At 40.7% G+C, this 27,224-nt stretch overlaps 1 protein-coding gene across 1 annotated transcript; it reads left to right on the top strand.

The window, feature by feature from the left end:
• Positions 1-341: 341 nt before the first annotated feature.
• LOC113407355 (putative ferric-chelate reductase 1) lies at positions 342-26,818 on the top strand. Its single transcript, XM_026655763.1, has 16 exons — positions 342-389; positions 11,404-11,599; positions 11,921-12,057; positions 12,622-12,716; positions 13,870-14,020; positions 15,571-15,750; positions 17,391-17,489; positions 18,731-18,878; positions 19,484-19,600; positions 21,268-21,380; positions 21,707-21,793; positions 22,721-22,818; positions 23,056-23,114; positions 23,971-24,114; positions 26,579-26,640; positions 26,726-26,818. Exons 2-16 carry the CDS (start codon positions 11,404-11,406, stop codon positions 26,816-26,818), a joined length of 1,779 nt encoding a protein of 592 aa, XP_026511548.1. The 5' UTR covers positions 342-389.
• Positions 26,819-27,224: the final 406 nt, after the last annotated feature.

Below are 27,224 nucleotides of genomic sequence, written 5' to 3' on the forward strand. Positions count from 1 at the left end.
GAAGTTAAGTGTGTGCATAACTATATGCATTAATTGTTGCAGCCTGGCAAAATTCTTCTTGCCTATTTGCCTAAGAAGAGTGTTTTTTCCCCCAGAGTGAGTAAAATATCATGTATTTTTCATTAGGGTAAAGGGAAGTAAAGTAGACTTTATATGTGGTGTGGTAAATGTTTATGGCAATTTATTAAGACAGGTATTTCTAAAAGTTAATTTAAAGCATTACTATTTTTTCCCTTTCTTCCTAACCTCCTGCTTGCTTTAACAAGCTTTCCCTAGGGCCTGTTCCCTTCTGATTAAAAAGCTGTTTGGCTCCACCCCTCTGCTGAAGTATGATACAACTTGTCAGAAAGCAGGAAGTCTGGCTAGAGCACTCTGCATGATTTGATAAGGTAAGTGTGATGTTAAGATTCCCTTGGTAGCCAAAATGCTTTGAAAACCATTTACCAAAATACTAGTTTTAAGAGTGTTTGTGGTACCAGGAGAAATGACTGCTTTATGTTGAGCAAGGTGTATGTAGCAAGTAAAGAACAGGTGTCCTACAGTCTGGTTTAAGAGCTTCTGTTGAGATACTGTAGGTCAGGCATAAGGTTAATGATTGCTTTCCTGTGATTAGAAAGTAATAACTGTAAATAGAATTTTTAAAAAATGTATGTTGATGGGGGGGGAGGACTCAGTTTCTGTGTTCCTTGTACTATAGAGAACTGTAGGTATGTATAGCAAAATTCAATTATTATAATTTGGTATCTGCAGAGAATATAACTTTTTTATTTTAAGCTGTATATATATAAAGTTTTTCTGGAAGTCCAGAATTTGTGTTAATTCAAAAGCTTAACTATTTTAATGCCATACACTTCTAGCATTGTTTCTATATTCTACTAAAGTCTAAATTTCTTAAGACAACATGTGCAAAGAGAAAGCTATGTTTCTAACCATTATAAAATAAATGAAAATGCTTTGCATTTAGTGTTTTATAATAAAAATGTTTATACAATTCCTTTCATGGAAGACTTCAAAGAAGTCTAATTATTTAGTAAGCATGTTCATTGCTGTAAGTTTGAAATAGTAACAGAGATACTGTTTAAACTAAATTTCAGCCTACTTTATATTGAAATAATTTTGACTTTTAAAAAAAAATACATTTGCCTCTAAGTGTTTTACAATTGTATCTTATTATTATTATTATTATTTATTATTTATTATTTTTAAAGAAAACTCTCTTCTGTATTGGGGGGGGGGGGGGGGGTGGAAACTATCCAAAGGCCCTGATCTTGTAACTCAACCTGTACAAGTGGACCCTATTAACTGGATGCAGGGTTGGAGCCAAAAGTGGGAAAGCTGACTCCCCTCTTGCACATATTCTAAACCTGTGTGTAACTTTACTCATGTAGTAACTTTAAGCATGTGCATAAATGTTCGCTGCAAGCCCCAATCTTGCATAGTATTATTAAGTGACCCAAGTAAACTGGATAAGGAAAAAAGAGAACTTTCTTCTCTACTCTTTCACTTCTATACCTGTTCAGTGGAATATGTTCTGAAAGAAGTATGGCTTATATTTGTTTTTTAAGTTGCTATTATCCCTTTCTTTCTTTTTAAAAAATATGAATTTTACCTGGCACAAAGCAAAATGTGTATTATAACCAGAAATTATTGTATGAGATCATAAGGCAAAAATGCATTTTCAGGAACAAGCTGTCAAAGAAGCTTCCTGATTTGTACCAGAAAAACATGTGTGTGCTTAAAAAACAAAAAAGCTCTGATCCTGTTCTAGCACAGCAGTCTGCCAATGTGCAACAAGTTGCAAGATTAGCTCCTTGTTCACCTGTGTACTATTTTACATACATGCATATGTGAAATGTTTGTGGGTTGAACTTGGGAGGCTTTAAAAATTACAATGTCAGGTTTCTTTGTTTTAAAGCTAATGCACTTTGCTCTTTTGTGTAGCTTTTGTATCTCTAAGGGTATGTCTACACTTACTGTGGATTGATGCTGCGGCGATCGATCCACTAGGAGTCGATTTAGTGGGTCTAGTGAACACCCGCTAAATTGACCGCAGATTGCTCTCCTGTTGACTGAGAAGCGTAAGGTAAGTCGACAGGAGAGTTTCTCCTATCGACCCAGCGTGGTGTAGACACTGTAATAAGTCGATCTAAGTTGCATAACTTAGGTCAACTTAACCTCGTAGTGTAGACCTGCCCTAAAAAGACACTTCTAATCTTCCATGTATGCAGCTTTAATGTTAACTGAAATAAAAAACTTTGTAATATGTCCCACACTACAAACAGCAAATGAGACCCAATTTTTCCTTTGCTCAGACTTGAATTGGTCTGTGATTATTCCTGCTCTTGCACTGAAATGTATATTTGTCTTTTGCGAGCTAACAAAGAATGTGGACAGAATACAGAGAGCTTCTAATTTAAAAGGGATACTATATTGCTCAGGATGATAGGACTAAAATATAACCACCTTCCTCTATTATAAAATAAATTTTTGAAATACAACTTTTTCTTTCACCCAGATTGTGAAATATGTATCTGACTTCCTATTTCTCAGTTTTAAAGTTCCAACTTCTAAGTGACTTACTAGTACAGGGTGCTGAGTTTATTGCTAACCTGAATATGCAAACAGCGCTGTCCTTCTGCTTTTTGTGACTGCTCTGTTCTTTAGAGCTGGCAGAGGATCAGAAGTGACCACAACCCTCCTTTTTGTATTGCTCAGGGACGTGGAGCTCAGACAGCAGGGCTCTCTGTTCCCTGTTGCCTTGTGAGAATAGTGAAAACATGGCATAGTGTGATATGCACAGAAGTGCATGCAGAATCTGAACAGCAGCGCGCCCAGTTTCTAATTCAGATGCTCAGTCTCCCTCTTCTGAAGAAATTCCTCTGGGATGGAGTGTGTGAACCTAGACTGTTCAATTTGGGGAAGGGTAGGTGAGCTCTGCCATCACCCCAGTGGAACTAGCTGTTGATTTCCCCCCCCCCCACCTGCCCACAAAACCTCATGGAGCTTGTGGGACCTGCTGGATGCCAGGGCCTCTGGTATAGAGGCCGGTGGTTATGCACTGGCGCTCTTTTCCCTCTCTGAATCCCTGGCAGTATGGCTTGAAGGAGGCCATGCTCTCAGAGCTTCCTTGGCAGTTGCTTCAGGGCCCCCTTTAGGAACATTCCCCCACGTGTAGGGGTTTGGCATGGAAGATAGCACAGACTGAGGCTTTGCTGCTTTTTCTGCAAATTCTCCATGCGTCCATCTGACTTTTTCTCTTCAGCTGAAGATTGTTTATCTTGCAGAGAACCCTCCATGATGTCCTGGGAGGTGGGATAGTGCTGGTGCTACAGAGGTACCTGACTACCTAGTGTAGGCCTCTCATCTAGGGGTAGTTTGTGTGCACACGCATGTCAGGTGGGAAAAGGAATGATTAGGCCCTGGGATTCTAATCTTCTTCTTACAGCCTTTAGTCCTCTAGAAAAATGTGTGTGAGGGGTGAGGTACGAGTGCATCTTTTTAGCCCATTAATGTTGAATATTGTCCCTCTAAAAATGCAATATGGTGCTTGGGTGTGGCAGGATGGAGAGGGAATGTTGGCACAGCTGGGCACATTCAGCAGGAATCCATTTTCATTTTTTAAAAACAGATCTTTTCTGGGGTTTGTTTTATTTACAACTTGTGATCTGCACAAAATCCAAAGCTAAGCATTCTCATACCATACGTTGTCCTGATAATAGCTGAAGTCAAATCCAGTATCTTTCAGTCCTCACTGTCCCACATCTACTAAGGGCCTGATCCAAAGGTCATTGTAGTCCATGAAAGTAGAATCTCTTATTTTCCATCTCTCTCCAAAGGACTTAGCCAGTGCTAGGTACTTCAGTACTTAAAATGGGGATAAACCTTTAAGTTGGCAGGTCCTGTTATGAACAATCTGGCTTCTCGATCATAACAGCTTTTGTGGACAGACCCTTCTGTCTCTCTTCTGAGGTCAAAATGACCTCTGTAAACTCCATCAGTTAGAGGTTACAGGTAAAGAGGTACTCTTGCTCTGCTCTATTACATATCTAAATAAGCACAGCTGTTTCCCTTAGTTCAGACAAGCTGAAGAGGGAGGGACTTCAGTTCACCAGTTGTTCAGGAGTGTCTCTTGCAGGTACCCAGAAGACCTGACTGGAAATCCAGATCCTGTTTAGAACCAAAATATCTGTTCCCCACCTCTGAAATAACTAGCTTCCTGGGAATAATATTTGGGTTTTTAGGCAATCCTTGCTGGCCTACTAACATGTTTACCCTATTTGCATGGGTTGTCCCCAGTGCAGGAGTCAGGGCTGGGTGCCTCTAGCACAGAAGGCTCCTGCTTGAGCCCTCAGTAGCTTGCCTATCTTATGGGAGACTTCTTAAAATGGAAGGCATTGGGTAACACATGGCTCGGGGAATAGACTGAAGATTACAATTCAACTCCAGCTCAGGCCAGTACTGATTACAAGTTATCTATCAGCTTTTGGCTGTTTAGGTGACCTCTGTAAAACTTGTTTTATAGTCATAGTCCTGTTCCAAGTAAACAAGTGTTTATACCACAAATACTAGCACCAGAGCTGGCATTAACTGTTAATCGGGTTAATCTGATCATGGAGAAGTGAAGGATGAAATGGACCTGGAAACTAAGCTATATTCATTTCCAGAGAGAGTCAGTCCCTCCTGAATTAGGATTGGCAGCAGAGACAGGAAGTAGGCACTGTCAAATATCATGATATACTGAACATTGCATAATTAGAAGGCTTTCAGACTCTGTGGAAAGTTCCGGATTCAGTACTTTTTATAGCTTAGTGTTTGAAGCATTGTTGTATAACACTTCTGCAAGTGGGGGTTTATTTAGATCAGTATATTTTGAAGCTAGTGGATTACCAATTCTCTCTAATGAGAGCGTGGAAAAGGAGTAGTGTATTGCATAGAAATGAGTTACAAAGTACATAATGAACATACAAAAGCCCCCCTCTAACTGGCATGTTCTGAAGCATTTCCCAAGTAACCACTGTAAATAAAGATATAAATCCTGTAACAGTTTGATAATCTACTGTGCTAGAATACATAGTTATAATATGCTTAACTGTAACTAACAATCTGCTGACATTAAGGTCTGCCAGTGCTCACACCATATAGGACAACCATGTCATAAGAAAATACTTCTGGACTCTGAAAATACTTCTGGACTGTAAAAAAGCTAGGGTAAAACAGCTTGACTTTCTTCTTGTGATTTACTGCAGTTTGTTGTTGGATGGTGCAGTTTGGTTAACTTGTGAACAAAACCTTAAACTCAATGATGGTTTTTCCATTTCAAACTGTATATAGATGGCTCTAAAGTTAATATAAACGCTAGAGAATATTAGTTATCCAGTACTGCTGTCTTCTAATGGGTGTGTTCCTGTTAAAAGGTCACTATGGAGTTTTCACATATGGCACCAGCTGTGGGTAGCCTTCAGTTTTATTGTAGTGTGGCTTAAGGGCTAGTCTTTTCCCAGTTAAATGCTACTAAATCTTATCTAGAGTCTTGGATTGAATGTGACCTTCTGATTGAGCTTTCCTTAAGAGATCAGCTGACAAAAATCAATTCACTGCTTTTGAGCTGGAAATAATTTAATAAGCCATACTATTGGCAGAGAAAAATCTAACTAAATCCTATTTTTCATTTTATTATAAGACATTTATAGCTGCTAAATCACTTCCAAATTATTCAATACAGGTTGGGGGAAAGGAGGCATGTTTAAAATGTTTGAAAGTCCTCTTCCCTTTCATGGTGAATAAAAATAATAATAATAAAATAAAATATAAATAAATAAAATAAAAATAAAAATAAACAACAAAATGCGGTATTCAAACAAAATAACTCAAATGTGATCTATGTGCATTTTTACCCCAGAAAAGCCTGATCAAAAAATGGGATGCACATGAAGTCTAATTTTTCTGGAGTGTTTTCAAAGCACCGTGATTAGGAACAGTGTGGTGTTGGTTTTTTTTTTTTCTTCCTAATTTTCTTCCTTTCCTTAATGTAAGTATATCTCACTGTTACCCTGGAAAAATAAATCTCTTAAGCGCTACAGTATATTGTGTATACACTTATTGCAACTTTATTAGCTTTTGGACAGACTATGACATTTGAATTTGTTCACCTACTGGGCAAGTGTAGCAATAATCTTAATGTGTTGGTTCAGAGTTTTATTTTTTTTCTATGATGGTTGCTCATTTTTAGCAAATAACATGAATGACTTCATGTTTTGGAAATTGCCTATGATGATAAAGCAAATCTATGCTACTGACTGGAAAACTGTAATTATTGGAAAAAGTAGCCCTATTAATTTTATGGAGGGAAGGGTAGCTATTCTAGATTCCATTAAGATGTTACATGAGAAAGGGTTCAGAGAGTTTGGCTGTATTGAGTGAATACAAATGTTCCATAATTTTACTAAAGATTGATACAGATTTACCAGGTTTGTTATCTTACCACTCTTGATTTCAACACATTATTTGAATTATTGAGATCTTATGGTACTTCCATCATTGTTTATGGTGACTTTTCTGAAGCAATTATTACTGGTTCAGTAAGTTAATTAGCTAATTCCCTTAAAACTCTGAATATCATACCATTCTGACCTACTGATGATATATATTCAATTTTCCAAGCAATTCAATTTTTCCTTCATGGCTTTTAGTTAATGTGTGGTTAATGGTGTCATATTCACAAGGCTGTGAAGTGTTCTGTCTCACAGTTATTACTGCTATGGACTTAACGGCAAACAAGTCACAAGTCTCAAAATGTACCTATGCTGAGGCTTTATTGCAAGTCAGCTCCTTGATATTCTCTCCTAGTCTAGTTTTTCTAGTCCCTTAAGGAAGGTAAGATATGCAACAGATTGGAGGGGAGATTGATCTTTGGCTCTACACTTTAATTCCCAAACTTCAAGGTGTTTAGGTTTACTACTACACCTCTACCCCAATATAACGCTGTCCTCAGGGAGCCAAAAAATCTTACCGTGTTATAGGTGAAATGGTGTTATATTGAACTTGCTTTTTTGCTCCACCGGAGTGCGCAGTCCCGCTCCCCCCCAGAGCGCTGCTTTACCACGTTCTATCCGAATTTGTGTTATATCGGGTCGCGTTATATCGGGGGTAGAGGTGTATGTGGAATGGTGTCTGGCATGACATTCTGCTTTGGATTGGGTTTCAAACGCTGAACTACTTTCAGAGAATTTGGGCAACTTTGAATCTGAGGTATTTGGTTGGACTCACCTCTTACAAAAATTGTCTTCTCTTCAGTGCCAAATTCCTCTTCTCTCTGACATTCCACAGCAAGTGAATCTCCAAAATAATCAAAATACTGCTGTATATACATGTACTAGAAGGAACTGAGTTTCAGAGAATAACTTCCTGTTACTGGGAGAAGAACCCTGAGAAAAATGTTATGCTGTTAAAGAATCTTAACTCAAAGAAAGTAAGGGACTTTCTTAGGAAACTTAGCTGTTTGTGTGTGTGTGTTTGTTTTTTGTTTTTTGAGGACAAATAAATGTTAGTAGAAAAATTGGGATACCTAGCAGAAACTCACTTATTCCTGTGTAAATGTCTCCCCACCCCATCTCCCGTTTTAAATTACTGTTCAGCATAACAATTGTTTCACATCTCCCTCTTCTCTCCGCTCTGCAAAGCCATTTTTATCTTTATGGGAAAAAGTAGCATTGTTACCAATTCAGTTTGCAGAAGAATAACCTTGGCTTCTCTTAAAAAAAATCTGTACCACATCATCTACCATTTAAACTGGAACCCTAAACATTGTTTTGTTATCGCCTTATCACATACAAGTCTTATCTCTTGGCAACTGTCAACATGTTGAAGCTTGTTATACCTTCTGTTACTAGGAGCTCATGCCAGTGAGGGGAAAAGTTGCAGTGACTTGAGCCATCATACAGTGATCTCAACAAGGACTATGCAAACTTTCTTTACACCAAAAATCCAGTGCAACTTAGTTCTTGCATACTATATCCTCTATGTGCTCCTCTGCCTCTCCAGCGCAGAACTCTGGTGGTGATTGAGAATTGTGACGGATTTTTGAGACGTGCTCGAATGGGGACTAGGAGGAGCTCACCAAATTCATTTTAATTTGTCATCTGCAATAAGCTTGGAAATCAGCTCTCTAGAAGTAATCGATGACACAGTGAGTTTGTATACTAGCCTGTCTTGTGTCTCAGTATTCTTAGGGAAAACAATGGTTTTGTTTTTAGGGTGGTTGTTGTAGTAGTAGTAGTAGTCCCTGGAGTATAATCATTCTGAAGACCTGGATTTTTCTCAAATTTACTGAACATAAGAGCTGTTTGCTGTATGTAGAAGCACAAATCCTGCATTGTTTTGTACAATTGCATCCAGCACTCTGGGAAAAGAGCTAATATTACATGCTTCTAGAGCAGCGGTTCTCAAACTGTGGGTCAGGACCCCAAAGTGGGTTGTGACCCTGTTTTAATGGGGTCGCCAGGGCTGGTCTTAGACTTGCTAGGGCCTAGAGCTGAAGCCAAAGTCTCACCCCCTGGGGTCAAAGCCCAGGGGCCTCCGCTCTGGGTGGTAGTACTTGGGCTTCGGTTTCAGCCCTGGGCTTCGTCTTTGGGCCACCCCCCCCCCCCCGGGCTCAGGCTTCAGTCCCCACTCCTGGGGTCATGTAATAACTTGTTGTCAGAAGGGGGTCGCGGTGCAATGAAGTTTGAGAACCCCTGTTCTAATGGTTACTCTGGCCTTGTAGCCTTTCTGGTTTCTCTTTTATCAGAGGGCAGGGCTCATCTTATCTGAGAAATGGTGCTGTGCCTGTGTTATCTTTACATCCATAGGAAGCTTCCTAAGCACATAACTCAGTTTTTCTGATCTATTTGTGTAAAATAGACTGTACTTCCCCAGAAAGCAGATCTTTGGACCTCACATTAGTATACTTCTGACTTGGGTATGTCTCTCCTACACAGTTGAACGGGGGCACTCTGCTCTCTGGTAATCTGCTTTCAACCTTGATGCCTCAGTGAGGGTGAAGATTTCAAGAGTCTTTCTTACCATTTTGTTTGACCATAATAGAAACAAGTTCTTGTCATCATATGGTAAAGATGCACCAGGTACATGTCAAAACCCCAGATACAATTTAATGAGTACACCCTGAAATAATGCTGCCACCCTCAGCATCTGTCTTGGAACAATATTGTGCATAATATCAAATGTCTACCCAGGGCCGGCTCTAGGCACCAGCAAAACAAGCTGGTGCTTGGGGCGGCACATTTTTAGGGGCGGCATGGCCGGCGCCAGAATGCCGCCCCTAAAAATGTGCCCCGGCCGCCCTAGCTCACCTCCGCTGCCGCTCGCGTGCCGCTACTCGCCCTCCCTCCCAGGTTTGAGAGCCTGGGAGGGAGGGGGAGACTCCGAGTGGCCGTGGCGCGGCCGCCGCTTCTCCCCCTCCCTCCTAGGCTTGAGAGCCTGTGGGGAGGAGGCAGGGAAGGGGCGGAGTTGAGGCGGGGCCGGGGGTGGGGTAATTAAAAAACGGGGGGGGGGGGGCGGCCAAAATTGTTTTTGCCTTGGGCGGTAAAAATCCTAGAGCCGGCCCTGTGTCTACCTTATACCTGTAAGTACAGAACGTATTGTTGTGTATACAAATAATGTTCATGTAACAGTACCATAATGCAAGGAAACACGAGGATGAGGCAAAATCAGTATCAAATGTATTCTTATTTTGAACAATTTCCTCATAATAATTGAAAATTTTATTTACAATGTTCTGCTTAACATGCAGAATAGCAACCCCATCAAAGATCCGACTGTACATAAATGTAACATTAAAAACCCAGACCTACCTTTCTTTCTACCACAATGGGGAGTATGGCAGAACAAAGTAAATTTTCCTTCTTTTAAACCTCTGCTGTCAGATCTACATTGCCCTTCGTCATGATCTTCAGTCCTAATAGATCATGGTTCTTTGCATCAATATTTGTTTCTCATGATGAAAGGTGGAAAAAAAGTCCAGAACTACTCTGTTCAAATTCCATGGGGGAGTGCTTTGGGAAAACCTGTTTGTAGCTAATAGAGATACAGGTTCCCCCCCCCCCCCCCAACTAATAAACAGACAAATATTTTACTAGAGCATAAGATCAGAGTTTAGTTCTAGTGAGAACTTTGTACTTTGAAACAGTAGCTTGATTTTTTAGGATGTCACAGTAATAGTTTGTTTCTTCTGACTTTTTAAAGAAATGTTTTCCACTACTTGGCCATTGTAATCACTGGGGAAGATCTTGTCACTGGCGAATCTTTAGTCATGTAAAAAGGAATAAATATATACTATGTGACTGCTTCACCATCAGTACTGCAAGATGTAGATTTGGACTTCTTTGTCACTCTGATTAATAAACATCTGGACTTGTCATAGGCTTTGTTGTTCCTCAATACTATGATCCTTTGCATTTGTATTTTATTAGGTTGATTTTGAAACTGCATATGTCCCATGTAACTGGTGGGCTTCATCTGACTGGAGTGGTCAGATGAGAAAGGGTGTAATGCCATGTAGGGAGGGTTTTGAGTCCAATCCCTGCTTGAGGCTGACTTAGCTTTTCTAGGACTGACTGAAGAATGCAACTGAAGATTGTAGCATGGGCTGAGCACGAGACTGGAAAGCAGGAATTCCTGAGTTATACTCCCAGGATGCAGATTCTTTGCAGCCCTGATCATGTCACATAATCTCTCTCCCTCTGTTTCCTCATCTGTAAAACAGGGATGATATTTACATATGTGAGAATGTTAGTGTTTTGTGAAGCATTTTGAAAATCGAAAAGGAAAGTGAGGAGTGTCCTGTACCGTGTAATAAGTGCCAAGTATACTCATTTCAAGTATATGAATATAGAAGAAGCAAAGGATGAGCCCACACATGTTTGGGGGCTATTGCTCATGGTCCTATCTTCTCTCCACAGTTGAGAAGACCCATAAATATCAGCAGGAAGGCAGAAAAAACTCTTCTGAAAGTTGTGAAAGGGCTATTTTAAAAGGAGAAAATAAACATAGACCTTGCTTTAAATGGTAGCCTGTCCACAACACAAATCTGGTCAGAGGACAAACAGTACCACGTGACTGGATGATCTGCCACAACCACAGGAGTTCTTGAACAAATAATCATTCATACTAAAATTTTGTTAAATGCTTGGTGTCTATAAACAATCTCATGAATGCCTGGCAATTGTCTGGATACTCCAGTTTGCTATGATTCTTGAACCTGGTGCCTTTGCTTGTTAAGATGTTTGCAAACCTATTTTTTTTTTTAAATTTAATCATGTCTACTAAAGACAACATTAGTCTTCCTACTCTATAAACAACATAGCATTTACAGTGTTGGTTAATAATGCGTGACTTTAACTTATTCAGATGGAGCCTCCTGTACTGGCTTTCACTCTTTGGATATTTGCCTTTCTTTCTGTTCCTGCGGCTGGTTATCCAAATGGAAAAGTAAGAGAGGCCTGCAGTAGTATGATGCCTCGCCATGAACATTCTCCACAGCCATCACCTGAGCACACTATATCAGTGAATGAGACCAAATTTAGACCAGGGGACCATATAAAAGGTATTGTGTCCAGCATTGCAGTTGTGGTAAAGTATGGTGGTCAAAGAAAGTGCTTTGTCTTGTCTCACTCACCTTCTGTAGATTCCTTGTGGTTACCTGGTTCAAGGAACCATAGACAGCCCCATCCTGAGAAAGTTGAAATGTCCTGGTGATGCTCATGAGTGTTCATCCAAGTCAGTACAGTTAACCTCTAAAATAATGTTAAACAGTGGTCATTGCTAAGGCATGAGGTTCAGGGGGCAGGGGAAGCATATTTGTTTACTTCCACTTTTACAGATTACATTGGAAACCTCTTACCTTTTTCCCCCCTCCTTATTTTAGTTAATTTATCTGGTCCAGTTTTTGAAGGATTTTTCATACAAGCCCGGAATGCAGAGAACTTGGCAGGCCCTGCAGTTGGCTCTTTTATGCTAGCTGAAGAAAGGATTTCTCAGCTCCTGACATGTGGACTTGTAAAGGTATGATATGTGCTTCAAACAGGAACTAAGATGCATTGGTGTAGCTACACCAATAACTAAAATCCCCAGTGTAGACATGGCCTAAGCTTCTTAGCCCTTCTAGTTCTGTTTAGGCAGGCAGCTCAACACAGTTGGGCAGTGACTTGCAGATGGAGGTGTGGCTCTCTGCAGTTAGCTCCGGCCAAAGCCTCCAGCTTCCACTAATGTGAAATGGTTAGTGCCAACTGGCTCTGCACACAGCAAGTAGACTATACCTCTTAGTGTGTTAATATTAAGTAGAACACACAGCACTCCATACAGCATATATTGCAGACATTGATAATTGCCACAGCCAGGTTATAACTGATTCCCTTTCATAGGACCCAACTGATTTCCCACTAAAGTTAGTATGGAGGCTTTCCATTGAAATCAATGGAAGGTGGGGTGGGTCTGTGGGCTTGTTCAGGACTCAGTTTAACTGCATCTCTGGTGCACCATTGTGTTGCCTTGTAGAATAACTATAGGAGTGTTGCTATATGACTCCTATGTGCCGGTTCTCTCTGATTCTGGATATATCTGTTTCAGAATTCTGCTGTCAGTCACACAAGTAAATCAAAAAAGACCCATGTAGAGGCTTATTGGATTGCTCCTACAGATGCACCAGAACATGTACAATTTCTGTAAGTAAACACAATATTGGAGATCCTTTATTAGACATCCAAAGTAGGTGAATATATAGTGTTCTATCTGTCATAAATATTGATTAGCACCCAGGAAATGTCTCTGGGGGAAACTGTTTGTTAGCTTCCTCCCTTTTCTGCCCACACCAACTCCTGCTCAAGAACTGGCTCTGCTGCCTGTGGAAGGAGCTGGGAGGTTTCAATGAAGAGTCAATGGTTCCACTTGGGCTGTATGCAGGGCAGCTGGCGTTAAACTGGGCATGGGCTCCTATATTGTTTGGAGCTCACAAAATAGGATGGGGGTTGGTTGATCTCCTACTCACTAGTGGTGCAGCAACAGCTACAACCGTCACCTGGTACCATGTCAACAAGAAAGCAGCATGTTTGATGTCCTCTTATTTAGCTTGGTCAACTTTTGGCTTCTGTGCTCAATTACTGCATCTGGAAGGACAATAAAAACAAGAAGCAATCTTAATACAGAACCTTGTGGAAGAGAATATCAAGGCAGAAGATCTTTTTTGTGCATTTCCCAAATAAAATTACAATCCTGAAGGAGGGTTTAAAAAAAAGAAAATTATCAACATTCTCTCCTCTTCTGAAGTGGGGAAGTTGCAAGGCATGTTACTGGCTGACAATGGCCTACTACTTGGCAAGGGGTGATTTACAAATGTAGTGATAGAAATATTTTTTTGATGTGTAAATTTTAGTTTAATTCCTAACCAAAATTGCACATGTGTTCTACCGTTATATGGCTTTACATTTTGGACCCAGAATGTATGGTATGAGCAGTGACACTCATATGTTTTGAAATAGAAATTAAATGCCACCCTTCTGTGATGCTGCAAGTTATGCAGCAGGCAGCTGAGAAGTGACTGCCTTGAATCCATTTCTGAAGCTTGATCTGCTGTGTGGTGGATCCTTCTGGCTGGAGGGTTCTCCCTCATCCCCCAAAAAACCCATCAGGTGCCTGTGTAGATGCCAAGTTTGGAGAGATTAGTTGTATGACACAATATGACAAGTATGTTTCTTTTTGGCCAGCTAAATAAAGGAGTTTCTCCCTCCTTTTTTGTAAAGCATTATTTAGTAATTCATTTAGTACTTGCACACCCCTCACAGTACTGAATTTGTGTGTGGTTTCCTCCCTGCCCTTCAGAGCCACAGTTGTAGAGAAATATAAAATCTTTTGGGTGAAGATTCCTGGTCCCGTCATTTCCCAACCTAATGCACCACCTTTGACGACACCTACAAGTATTACACCAGAGACTCTACCAACTTCACAGCCAGTTTTCCATCTAACAAAATCAGTGGGTATATTTCTCTATTATGAACTAAATTCTGCAACCTTTATTCAGTTCTTATGCCTGGCTTCAATAGGAGTTTTTCCCAAGTAGGGCTGCAGTTACGGCTTTCTTAGCCACTGTGTTGACAGAAGGTGGAAGATGGGAAATGACCTATCAGATTATTGTATGCAGTGTTGTTGTAGCCAGGTTAGTCCCAGGATATTAGAGACACAAGGTGGGTGAGGTAATATCTTTTATTGGACCAATTCTCTCTCTTTGTCTCAACTTGTCTTTCTCGCCAACAGAAGTTGGTCCAATACAAGATATTACCTCACCCACCATGTGTCTCTATCAGATTATTAACTATTGAGATGTTGAGAGAAAAGGAGTGGGAGAAGGAAACTCAGTTCAAGCACCATTTAGTAAGAAGGTGAAAAGACAAATACCTAAGCTCATCTGGGGAGTCATATCATGCTTTATGTATAAAGAGCCATGCTGACCTGTGGTTCTGTATAAATAAAATTCAAGTTTAATAAAATGAGGGTGTGGGTGGGCAGGAACAAAGTAGATTATTTCTATATACGAGTGGGTAGGCTTAATTTATAATTGCTTGTTCACATGGGTTTGTCTTTGTTTGGACTTCCATTACCGGTTCTTGAAGTTCTAGTTAAAGTTGGGCAATAGTATTCTCATTTAACATGACCAGGTTTAGCAATATGACATCTTTTCCACTTACTGCTATCTTGAACATGCTTGTTCTGAATTTGTTGTATTAAAAGTACTCCTAAAGTTAAATATATGGAGATATACCTATCTCATAGAGCTGGAAGGGACCCTGAAAGGTCATAGAGTCCAGCCCCTGCCTTCACTAACAGGACCAAGTACTGATTTTGCCCCAGATCCCTACGTGGCCCCCTCAAGGATTGAACTCACAACCCTGGGTCTAGCAGGCCAATGCTCAAACCACTGAACTATCCCTCCCCCCCATGCTATGTATTGGGCATTTGTGCAGCTTAACTTTTCTTGGTGGGTTTTTAACCAACCATTCAGGAAAAAATAGACACTTTTTTTCTCTCCCCAGAATGTGTTATTTCAGGTTTGTAAGAGTCCACAGGAGCATCTTTCTAATAATTTTTAAGCACTATGGGGCTGTTAATGACTTGGAATAGTCTAGGGAAAGTGAGACACCAGGAAGTCTGAAAAGTATATAGAAACTTTTTACTTGAGTTAATTATAACTTATTTTATTAAACAGAAGAAATGTCCTTGAACAGGAGGGGATTGTATTACACTTCCAAATTATAGCCTTGTTACCACTATGATGTCGAACTCTTTCATTTAAACTGATTGGTGAATTCAAAGCTCACAATTTAATAACTACCATGACAGTGAATTCTAATCCTGGTTAGTAATTATTGGCTATGTGGGGTGGGGGAGAAGAAGAGGGGTTTCTTTATGCATTTTCTGTGTAGATCTTCACTTCTATATTAGTTGGGATTATAGTAATTTTAGTTGTGGGTGGGGTGGAGAATGACCAGCTTGTTTGTTAACTTAATTTTCTACTTGTCTGTCCAGTTTAATGCCTCCGGCTGTGGAAGTACAAAGTTCTGCATAAGGAATCCTCCAAAATGTGATCCTGGGGCTGCCTATTGTTTCTTTCTGTCCTTCAAACAAAATAACCACTCGGTACTTATTGAAATGAGTGGTCCTAGTGAAGGATATATAGCCTTTGCATTATCTCATGACCAGTGGATGGTGAGTATCCCTTTTACAGTATTTCCTATGCCATCCAAGTAGCACAACAAAATACATAATTTATTCTTAGTCAAGAAATTGAGGATGAAGACTGTGTAGCCCCACCATTCTCAGCTGCATGTCCATCAGATTTTATAAATTAAATAGACCTGAGCCTGAGTAGTAGTCAGATGAGAACCCTTCACGAGAAACTGAAAAGGTGATAGTGGGACTTCCCCCACTAATAATTACTCCCATGTGGTGCTCGAGAGCACTGCTGGATGGAGGTGGCCTCTTACAGGTATGGATAGAAAAATGTAGTCCCAGACTAAACAGTTGCATTTAAGATCCTCTGGCACTCTCTGAAAGAATGAGAACTTGCCTTCTGTCTTGGTCAAATTCCAGACAGTTACGTTGTGGCATAACTAAATTCCTGGGTAGTTGCAGTTAGAGGTGGTGGTCTCCACTGCCTATCCTAAAAGGAATCTCTGTAAGGTGCTCTGTATGTGCACTATGGTTTCTGTCCAAAATAAGTATGCAGTTCAGGGGTGGATGCAGTCATTCCCGAAAGCCCTTTGGAGATTCTTATGGCTGAAGAGAGTTACAATGTGCAAGACTATTATGCACTACTCTGTTCAGTAAGGAAGTTAGATATACAGACTAACATTCTTAAAGCATTTCTATGTGTCCATTGTCACAAGAAAAAGTAGTTCTTCACTCTACAAATATAGGAAGAAATAACATTCTCTTCTTTGACCTCAACAGTTAATTCCAGTTTTAATCACATAATTTGATAATGTAAATTGATCTACTTAGCTTAAATAATCAGAGGTATTTATTAATACTCCTAGAAGTATTTGTGACTCTGGCAATGTGGATGGGGATACTTTTTCTACAAAGTATCCCCAATAGAGTAATTTTATTTATAAACAAGTATCAGAGGGGTAGCCGTGTTAGTCTGGATCTGTAAAAAGCGACAGAGTCCTGTGGCACCTTATTGACTAACAGATGTATTGGAGCATAAGCTTTCATGGGTGAATACCCACTTTGTCAGATTTATAAACAAGTTATTCATTTCAATTAAAATCCCAGCCCTTTTTGGCACTGATGTTCAAAAGGTCTAGATGAAAACACTTTTAGCATCCCCCAAACACTGTCAATGGGCTGTCAGATACCAGGATCAAACCATTTTACAGACTATCCTGGTGCTCACTGCATAAATACTTTTAAAAGTACATGTACCATTGACCCCTGGTGGTAAGCCTTTATCATTTCAAGCACTATATCTTACAGTGTAGGGTGTATTCTGTTGGAGTAAACTTTTTAACTATAACATTATCTTCTTCAACTTAACAATGCAAAGATTGGTATTGGCATATAGCGTGCAATTAAATAACTTTTAATACCTTGTATATTTCTAGCCAATGTCATTCAAAAAAGTAGTTTTTCCATTTGATTTTGAAAGTTCAAACTTTCAACTCTTACAATACTTCAGGCCATACTCTCAGTTTAGTTGCACCATTGTAAACTTGCTGTAATGGCAATGAAGTTACTCCGGGTATAGTGCAGGTGGAAAGGAGAGCTTGGACTAAACCATTCATCTGCATATAGCTTTGCCTATAATTACTATCTAAATTGGGGGAAAATGCTTTTATTTTCAGGGTGACGATGATGCATATCTGTGTATTAATGAAGATCACCGTATTAATGTAAACACGGCCTATCTTAGTGGGCGAATTCCTCCTGTGTTGGACTCAGAGGTATGGTGTGTGACAGTTAAGACACTTTGCATGCAGCTGGGTTCTAATTTGTCAATATTTCACTGATGTAGTCTTTTTTTTAAATCCAATAGCTTTGAATGAAGCTAGTAAGGCAGTAGTTCTATAAGTAGCCATCTTATGATAAAGATCCCAGGATTTTTCCCTTTCTGGACTCACTGACCCACCTCACATAGAAGGTGCTTATTTCTGATGCATAAGAAATGTCGAGACCCAGATCTGTTGCTGGCTTCTTTATTACTTCTATTTGAACAACCTGTGAGGTAGTTGTCTGTTATTGCCCGGTCTATGCTAGGGAAACTTTCTAAAAATCTCCTACCATTGCTGATGGAACTCCACAGTGTAAGTGATTTTTCGAGAGCCCTGCAGTGACTCTACAAACGGTTAACTGAGAGTAAAAATGGTAGCAGGGAAGTGACTTGCTCAAGGTCATGCTGAGATGGCAGACAAACGGGTAATACAATGCAAACTTCCTGATTCTGTTATCCAGGGAAGCACTCTGTCTTTACCCTTATGCCCTCTGTGTGACCTTGAGCAAGTAATTTAACCTCACAGTGCTCCTGTGCATCTATTGTCTTTTTAAAATAGCTTTCTGTAAATACACCCGTGTAAGACACAACTTTGTTAGTCACCATTTTGAAGACCATGCCCTAAAATGTAGTGTGTGAAAGCATGTCCCTGCAGCTGTTGCCTAGAAGCCTACCACACCAAGAGAACTCTCAGACTATGTCTTCACTACAGGGGGGGGTCGATTTAAGATACGCAAATTCAGCTACGCGAATAGCATAGCTGAATTCGACGTATCGCAGCCGACTTACCCCGCTGTGAGGACGGCGGCAAAATCGACCTCCGCGGCTTCCCGTCGATGGCTCTTACTCCCACCTTCGCTGGTGGAGTAAGAGCGTCGATTCGAGGATCGATTGTCGTGTCCTGACGGGACGCGATAAATCGATTCCCTAGAGGTCGATTTCTACCCGCCGATTCAGGCGGGTAGTGTAGACCTAGCCATAGATTCTTGCTGGCATCACTGACTTTGCTGGTGCAGCTAACTCTTTTTATGATATGGGCTATTAAGAGACAGTGAACATTGGCTCATTGTCCAACATTGGTCAAGTAGAGCCAGGCCAAAATCACTGGCCTTGAGGAAGGAGTGGAGTAAATTTGTTTTCAAGTTTGAAAGACCCCACACAACGAGTATTAAATGTTCATTGTATGTTTCATAGAATGGCCTTGAAGATATCTCATGGAGGGTGGCTGACGGACTTGTTCAGTGCTCTTTCAGAAGAAACCTTCGTCTTCCTGCTTATAAAGGGAGGTTTAATCTAGATGCTAATTATTACATATTTCTGGCAGATGGGGAGGCAAGTGAGGGTAAGTCTGATTGAAGATATGGTTAAATATTCACATTTCTCAAACCATGCTAAACAAGGACTATCCCCTATAAGGTGTATTAAAAATAAACATGAGAAGTAATCTGACTTCTGTCTCAAATTTCACATGTAACCAGTGAAAATGACCTTAATGTGATGAGCTCTGGCTCATCTCTGGAAATGTAACAAAAATCTGGTTTGCTCTTAATATAAATGTGTTCCATACCATCTGGTGCTTGGAGTAGTATTCTTGAGAGAGAATCCTATACAATTTTTAATAGGGATTAAACTAAAATGGAAACTAAATAGCATTGTATACAAGATGTTCTTCAAAACCCTATAGATCTAATAGAGAGTGATGTCTTTTCTTTAGGTAGATTATGCATGTTTATATTTTTTTGAAAAAATCTTGGGGGGAGGGGGCGGGTGGAGTTTAATCCAAAAGATTCCAGTCAGAATCTGCAGAGGTGAAATTTACAAACACAATCGCCATCCCCCTACAACACATGGTGCTCACTGAATTGTAAACTAAGGATAGGAGGGGAAGGGATACAAGCACAGCAACTTTCATTAACTATCTATAAACTACTCTGTATCTTTGCATAGGAGGTCTAATTCACAAACATCATCGTCAGCCTCTGATCACCAATGGAATGTACAATGTCACAGACTCTCCAAAGGATGTAGGGGGATCCCGCTCTCCACTTCTTCTTAAACTCCATGGCAAGTTACAGTTCTAACAGCAAATACTAGATTTGCCCAGTGCTGAAGAAGCTACTGTTGATTGCAGAAAGAAGGATGAAAATTTTGTAAAGAAGCTATTTCCTGTGGTGTGTCAGTCCACTGGGGTATCTGCTTCTCCTGATATAAGAGCTGGTTTGGAAAACTAGGGGAAAAAGTAGGGAAACTTTTTTTTCTTAATTTTAAAAAAACCTGACAAACTGTAACGTGGTTTTGCAGGATTCTACTCATCCAGAGAGAGGAACTTGTTTTACTCATTTGTCAAGCATATTACTAGCTCCCTTGTTTTAAAGGAATTTTGTCATCTTATTTTTATGACTTGGCAGTCTAAATTTAGAATTGCATCTCTATTTTGAAGTTCCCTTTTTCCAATACTATGTAAAATAAATGTGTACCATGAGTAAGGCTACATTTTAGTCACAGATATTTTTAGTAAAACTCATGGACAGGTCACAGGCAGTAAACAAAAATTCATGGCCTGTGACCTGTCCATGACTTTTACTATATACCCTTAACTAAAACTTTGGGCTGGTGGTGCTGGGGATGGTGGTGGTCTGAGACCACCGCAGGTGTGGTGTGTGGCCTGGGACCCCTTCTGTGCGGGGGAGAGTTGGTGGGGCTGGCAGGTTCCCTACTTAGCTCCAACCAGCATGTCCTCGCAGCTCCTAGGGGGAGGGGTGGCCGGGGGGCTCCATGTGCTGCTCCCGCCACAAGCACCAGCTCCCATTGGCTGGGAACCGCAGCCAATGGGAGCTGGGGAGACCACACCTGTGGGTGTGGGCAGCGCATGGAGCCCTTTGGCTCCTCCACCTAGGAGCTGCAGGGACATGCCAGAGGGAGCCCCCCCTGGTAAGCGCCACCCTGTACCCCAAACCCCTGCCCGAGCTCCCTCCCACACACCCAAACTGCTGCTGGCCCAGGGACTGCCTGGCTCAGCTGCAGAAGTCATGGAGGTCACGGAAAGTCACGGAATCCATGAGTTCCATGACCTCCGTGACAGACACGCAGCCTTAACCATGAGACACTCATTAGGTGGTGGTTTGGAGCCTGAGCCAAAGCCCATTGAAGTTAATGGGAGTCTTTCCGTTCACATTAATTGGTTTTGAAACAGGTCCATAAAGAGCTGAATGAAAATTCTACTTTCTGTCAAAGAAAGACCTGTTTTGAATTAACCCGTTAAACTTTTGATACTAAAATCTAACTCAAAAATTCTCTGTGTAGTTGCTCACCAAAAAACCTGTGGTCAGCAGATGAAGCACAGGCTGCTCATTACTGCCTCTGTTTTGACTTGTGCTATTGCACAGTGAACCAACTCATGGAGGCAGCAATAGACTGCCCTCTGGTTTGGAAGTGAAATCTATATCTTAGTGCATGTGCTTTCCCTGACCTGGCACCGATCTCTCTACAGTGCTATCCATACAGATTAGTCCTATTATTGACTGGTCTCCGCTCAAAAATAGATACATAACATAGCAAGAGTACACCAATGTGTGAGGCATTTTTTAACCAAGTACCAGAAGGATTTGACCCTCTACTCTTATGTTCTTCTAAAGTTACATTTTGAAGCTTGTCCCCTGCAATATTTGGTCAATTGTGTTCATATTCAGTGTTATAACCAAATTTTCACATGTGACTATTTTCTCCTTCAGCTTCATTAATGTTTGTTGCATGGATGACTACAGTTAGTATTGGTGTTATTGTTGCCAGATTCTTCAAACCAGTTTGGCCTCATTCGTTGTTTGGGAAGGAGATTTGGTTCCAGGTGGGCAAAAAAACTCTACATAAAAGTTTAGCTGTATGTATTAATCTTATTATAAATAGAATAAAACACAAGAGACTGTCATGCTCCTTAAACTACATCTTCTTTTATTTCTTGACCTGGGGTGCCACGACTGGTCATAACTTTCATTTGGACTTGTGAAGTACAATGAGTTCAGTTAGGTATTGTCTCCTATTTACAGTGGACTTTGTCTTTACTAGTAATCTCTGCTTGCCTGCCAATGTAATGCAAACTCTAACAGTTTCCTCTAAATACACTCCAAAATACACCACCACTCCTTCTTTTTAAACCTATTTAAATGTTCATAGGTACATCGTATGCTGATGTTGACCACAGTGCTTCTTACGAGCATCGCTTTTGTTCTTCCTTTTATATACAGAGGAGGCTGGAGTGAAGTGAGTAAAACCTTTTTGGGCTGCCTCTGAGATTTGAAGTCTGTATTGTTTCCCGGATAAATGTCATTTGAAGTATGAACAGTAGATCTGGTTTTTTTTAATGTCCATGACATAAGTAGTTATTTAATTCCAAAGAAATTACCATGAAAGCGGTTACCTCATTGCTGTGCTTGAGTGGTGATCTGAAGACAAAGAAGTACAAATCAGGCATTTACCTTGTTTTCCTACTTACTGCTTCTTTCAGTTGAAAAATTGCACGTGAGTCACCTTTTCTGGCTTTCCCCCTGTGTGTGAAAGACCTTGTTTGGAATTATTCTACCCACCTTGAGCCCACTTTTTTTTTTCTAGTTTCACCACAGAAACTAGAGATGAAAAAGATCTATTAGGTCCTGAATCAATCTGCTGCTTCCCCCTCCCCTCATCCAGCTAATACAGGATTCTTCGGTGTGGTATAATTTTCTAGTGCTTTATCTAGCCTAATTTTAAATGATGGAATGCAAAGCACTTCTCTTAAAACTGTTCTATGTGTGATGATGGTAGTTGACAGCAAGTTCATCCCAACACTGTCTGAATTTTCCTTTTCCTGTTTGTCCTTTGCTCTTAGTTTTGTCCCCATGTTCTACTAGTTCTGTTTTTTCTCAAGTGCCTTTTACACTATAAATACCAATTCAGTTTTAAATTAATTTAAAAACGTACACCAGGAGAAAAAGTGCTTCTATTCATAGCCAAGACTTAGACCAAAAGGTATGTGAGATGGGAACACTAGTAGCTGAGGATAGGGGCTTGGAATGCACCTGAAAGAAATGGTATTAAAATAAGGCTTTGCAATTGTGTACAGTTGTTCCTGACCTGTTCTTTGATCTGAATGTTGCTTCCATTGTTTAGTATGAACGTCACAGTATTAATAAAAAGAAATCCTTTGTTCAGTGGGCAGGTTTTCACCCATACCTTGGCTGTACCGTGATGGCTCTGGCAATCTTTCAACCTCTGATGGCAGGTTTCAGACCACCTCCTCATGCACCAAGGTACACGGATATTTACACTCCTTAAAATGTCATAATGTACTTCTCCAGGAGATTACACTGATGGTATACAAAACAAGTTTTAAACATGTTTCATACAGATACAAACTTTATATTTTTTTCAAGATAACATGGCATGTTTAAGGATCTTTTTTTTTTTTTTCCCCCCCAACCTTTGGAAGATTCCATGTTGGCAACTAAATTACTTGATATAACACTGATTATTTTTTCTTCTTGTAGAAGGCAAGTATTTAACTGGGTTCATTGGAGTACTGGCACAACAGCTAGAATACTAGCTGGTGAGTAATTGTAATCCTGTATAGGCATATCTAGTGTACCTCCTTGTTTATAGCCCATTTGTAACTTGCTTAGGCATCTTGAGATATATTGGTATTGTAGAAATGGAGTGGTGGTTGAACACTAGTTACTTAAATATGGATCTTAATGTAGATGACTACTTCAATCTCGTTAATCACCAAAGTGGTCTTAGAATAAGGGTTTTGTCTGTATGGGCTATACAAACCAGACTTAACCCTGTACAATAGCAAGGGTAAGCAACAACCAGACAAATTTTTACAAGCTTGCTTGTATATTCAAAGCTCCTCCTCTTTCCCTAAGTCTCCACCTATCAATATGGAGTACTGAGACCCCTTATGTGACTTTCTTGTCTTCAGGGACTCTGGTGGCCCATCTCCTGCATGAGGAACCTCTCTCTCTCTCTCCTCATCTGGTAGTTTTGGGGGGAACCATTTGTTTTGTTCTGTTTTTTAAATTATATATAATCACCAGAGTGTTCAAATGAGTTGTGGTCCTCCATTTATTTGGAGGAATTTGTTACTATTGTGGCTGTGTATCACATCATTGTCCTTTTAAACCTCTTTTTAGATTAGCATGTTTACAATCTATATAGTAAAGTAGCTCTGGACTCTGAGGTTATTTCATAGGATCAATGTATAACAAGGATCATGGTTATCCTGAGCCATACAGTTAGAGATAGTTGGATGTGTTTTTTCACTCTTAAGCCTCCAGAAGCATATTTAACTCTTGATAACCATTCACCCACTAAGCCATAAGCTTGTGTTACTTTGTCTTAAGGACAATACTTCTCAACGTTTCTTTTCACGTCTTTAAACTATGTCTTTGTTTTAACAACAGTGGTAACTATGTTCCTGGGAATGGACCTACCAGCACTCAACCTTCCAGACCCATGGGACACTTACACAATGATTGGATTTGTAGCTTGGCATGTCGGTATTGATATTCTCCTGGAGATACATAGCTACTGTCTCATTCGCAAAGGTACAAACCAAACAATACGGCTAGTGTCACTGCCTTGCTTGCCAGGTAGTGCAAAATAGGACTTCCCAGGTGAAATGCAAAAACTTGGATAATTTAGTTCACTCAGTTAAGAGGCTTAAACCAGCCTCTAATTTTGTGCTTGCAAATATCGGCTCATTTAGGTGATTTTGGATATGTGAAATAGATGCATGGATGACTACTTGTATGTAAATTTCGTGACCACTCTTGAAAACAATAAGTGAATTGTTTTGACACTTTTTTGGTTAGACTTTCCTGGCTATAAGTGCTGGTACATTTTTGAATTGGCCTGTTTGCCATGAAATCCCAAAACTTAGTGCCAGAGGGTCACGCGAATCTCTAAAATGTACACCAAAAATCTTCTGTTTGTGTTGCTAGCTCAACACAGCCATTGTGATAGTATGGGGAAAGTCAAGCATAGTGTGGGAGTGAACTCAGTCCTTTGAAACTAGGTGGGAAAGCAGGTACTGTCGTTTGAGATCCTCTCTGATAAACCATTACTGTAACTAGCTGTGGCTGCCTACCTATGAACAGACTGGTCAACAGCAGGGGACCTTAAGCACAAACGCTATTTGAGCAAAAATGGGTAACTCATTAGCTGCTAAATACAGGGCCTCTGGCCCCATTGAAGTCTGAGAGTTTTGAAGTTAATTTCAGTAAGGCCCAGGATTTCATCCCAAGTTCTTATCTTCACTTTGGTCAGTATCTCACCAGGAGTCAAGATTACACACACAAGTAAATAAACCACTGCATAGTTGTCAAGAAGGATGGAGAACGGTTGTTACAGTCGGGGTGAAAATAATATTAAATTCTTACCTGGAAGGGGCAGGGCCTCGGGTAGAATGGGCAGGGCTGGAGGGGTCAGCCGCCCCCAGCCAGCCCATCTGTGCTGCCTGGCCTGTGCTGCCCGGGGCTCCGGCAGCCATTTAAAAGGGCCTGGAGCTCCAGCTGCTGCCGTGGTGGTGGCAGCTGGGAACCCCAGGCCCTTTTTAAATCGCTGACCCTGGGGCAGCTGCCCCTTTTGCCCCCCTGCCCCCAGTCAGCAGCCCTGCCGGTACCAGCTTCTTACCGATACACGGTACCGGCCTACTTTCACCCCTGGTTACAGTAGACAGGAAGGGTGATACTTACTAATAAAATAGAATGAAGAGAAGAGACCAATTTAGCTATTATGTGGAGAAGTGGGAGGAGTTAGATGCTGCCTATACATGAGGGGAGAAGAATTGGTTGACTCTCTGGTTACAGACTTGAGTAACCAGAGGATAGCAGCATCAAATGGCTCAAAATGAGGCGGGGGGGGGGGGAACAGAGGATTTTTGGAGGAAAGAGGAGTTAAATTCCAGCTGACCATGAGAAATCCAGGAGACGTTGTAGAAATCCTAATAGAATTGTCCTTTTTAGCAGTGGCTCTCAACCTTTCCAGAGGACTGTACCCCTTTCAGGAGTCTGTTTGTCTTGCATACCCCAAGTTTCACCTCACTTAACTACTTGCTTACAAAATCAGACATAAAAATACAAGTGTCACAACACACTATTACTGAAAATTGTGTACTTTCTCATTTTTACCATATAATTATAAAATAAATCAACTGGAATATAAATATTGTACTTACATTTCAGCATATAGTACATAGAGCAGTATAAAGAAGTCATAGTCTGTATGAAATGTTTGTTTATGCTCATTTCGTGGTGCTTTTTATATAGCCTCTTGTAAAACCTAGGCAAGTGTCTAGATGAGTTGATGTATTGCCTAGAACAGTGGTTCTCAAACTAGGGCTGCCACTTGTTCAGGGAAAGCCCCTGGCGGGACGGGACGGTTTGTTTACCTGCCGCATCCGCAGGTTCGGCCGATCGCAGCTCCCAGTGGCCGCGGTTTGCCGCTCCAGGCCAATGGGGGGCTGCGGGAAGCGGCGGCCAGTACGTCCCTTGGCCCGCGCTGCTTCCTGCAGCTCCCATTGGTCCGGAGCAGCGAACCGCGGCCACTGGGAGCTGCGATTGGCCGAACCTGCGGACGCGGCAGGTAAACAAACTGGCCCGGCCCGCCAGGGGCTTTCCCTGAACAAGCGGCAGCCCTAGTTTGAGAACCACTGGCCTAGAAGACCTCCTGCGTACCCCTGGTTGAGAACCACTGCTCTTTAGCATTGAAAAGACAAAACACTGAGAGTGTCCTTTTATGCTTCTGGCAAGCTCTTCCAAATTTTCATTAACCTTCTATCCTTATTTCTACTTAACTGTGAACACTGAAGTATAGGCCATGAGAGGATGCATTGCATGAGGCTTTTTCAGTGGTGTTTCTGAACTGGCTGTAGAGACACCTGTTGATCAGGCTTAATACCATGCCATCCATTGAATTAATCAACCATTAGCCAGAAAGAAGTATGTGTGAAACATTGCATCTCTTCTTATCAAGTACAAGGCTAACCATATGTTTGTTTTGGTTTTACAGTTGAAGTGATTGATGAGGATAGAATACAAATTCTGCAGTCGCTTACATCGGCAGAGGCAGAGGCAAGTTGCTACCTTGTAAAGAAAAGCACATACCGTGAAATACTTTCCAACACTGTAATTGTGAAATGTGTATTTTCTCTTACAGGGTCATACATTTAAAGAGATTGTGTTAACCATTTACATCTGTGGAAATACAGCATTCCTTATTACCTTCCTGGCAGCAATCCACCAACTATGAAAACTATGAATTTCTGGCAAGGACATTAGATGTTGAGCATTTGCAGTGAAATCAAGAGTGAAGCACCACTCAAGGAATTCTTACAGATACCAGTGTTGCCTCAATACCTTCCTGAAGTTATACTTGAAGAATAATTGTGTGTGATGATAATTCATCTGTCTGTGCTATCATGATCATCAACAGAGAGAATGTATGTTTAGATTCTAAAGACTGATCCTGCAGTCTGGCCCAAACTACTTTTGAGATATATATATATTTTTTTTATGGGAGTCTTTTCCTGAGTAAGGACTGCAGTAACTCTTTTAACCCAGTAACTTAACTTTTTTGTTTGTTTTGTGTAGGCTGAGAGGGTATGATTATAACTACTGGTTGGTATGGGTGGAAATCCCTGTTTTGAACTTTTGTC

The sequence above is a fragment of the Terrapene carolina genome, unplaced genomic scaffold (assembly GCF_002925995.2).
Source record: "Terrapene carolina triunguis isolate 2854851 unplaced genomic scaffold, T_m_triunguis-2.0 Scaffold211, whole genome shotgun sequence".
Classification (NCBI taxonomy): domain Eukaryota; kingdom Metazoa; phylum Chordata; order Testudines; family Emydidae; genus Terrapene; species Terrapene triunguis.

Coding starts and splice junctions, on each gene's coding strand:
- LOC113407355 (XM_026655763.1), top strand. CDS start 11,404: ATGGAGCCTCCTGTACTGGCTTTCACTCTTTGGATATTTGCCTTTCTT. Junction 12,058..12,621: donor TGACATGTGGACTTGTAAAG/GTATGATATGTG, acceptor TATCTGTTTCAG/AATTCTGCTGTCAGTCACAC. Junction 14,021..15,570: donor TTTTCCATCTAACAAAATCA/GTGGGTATATTT, acceptor TTGTCTGTCCAG/TTTAATGCCTCCGGCTGTGG.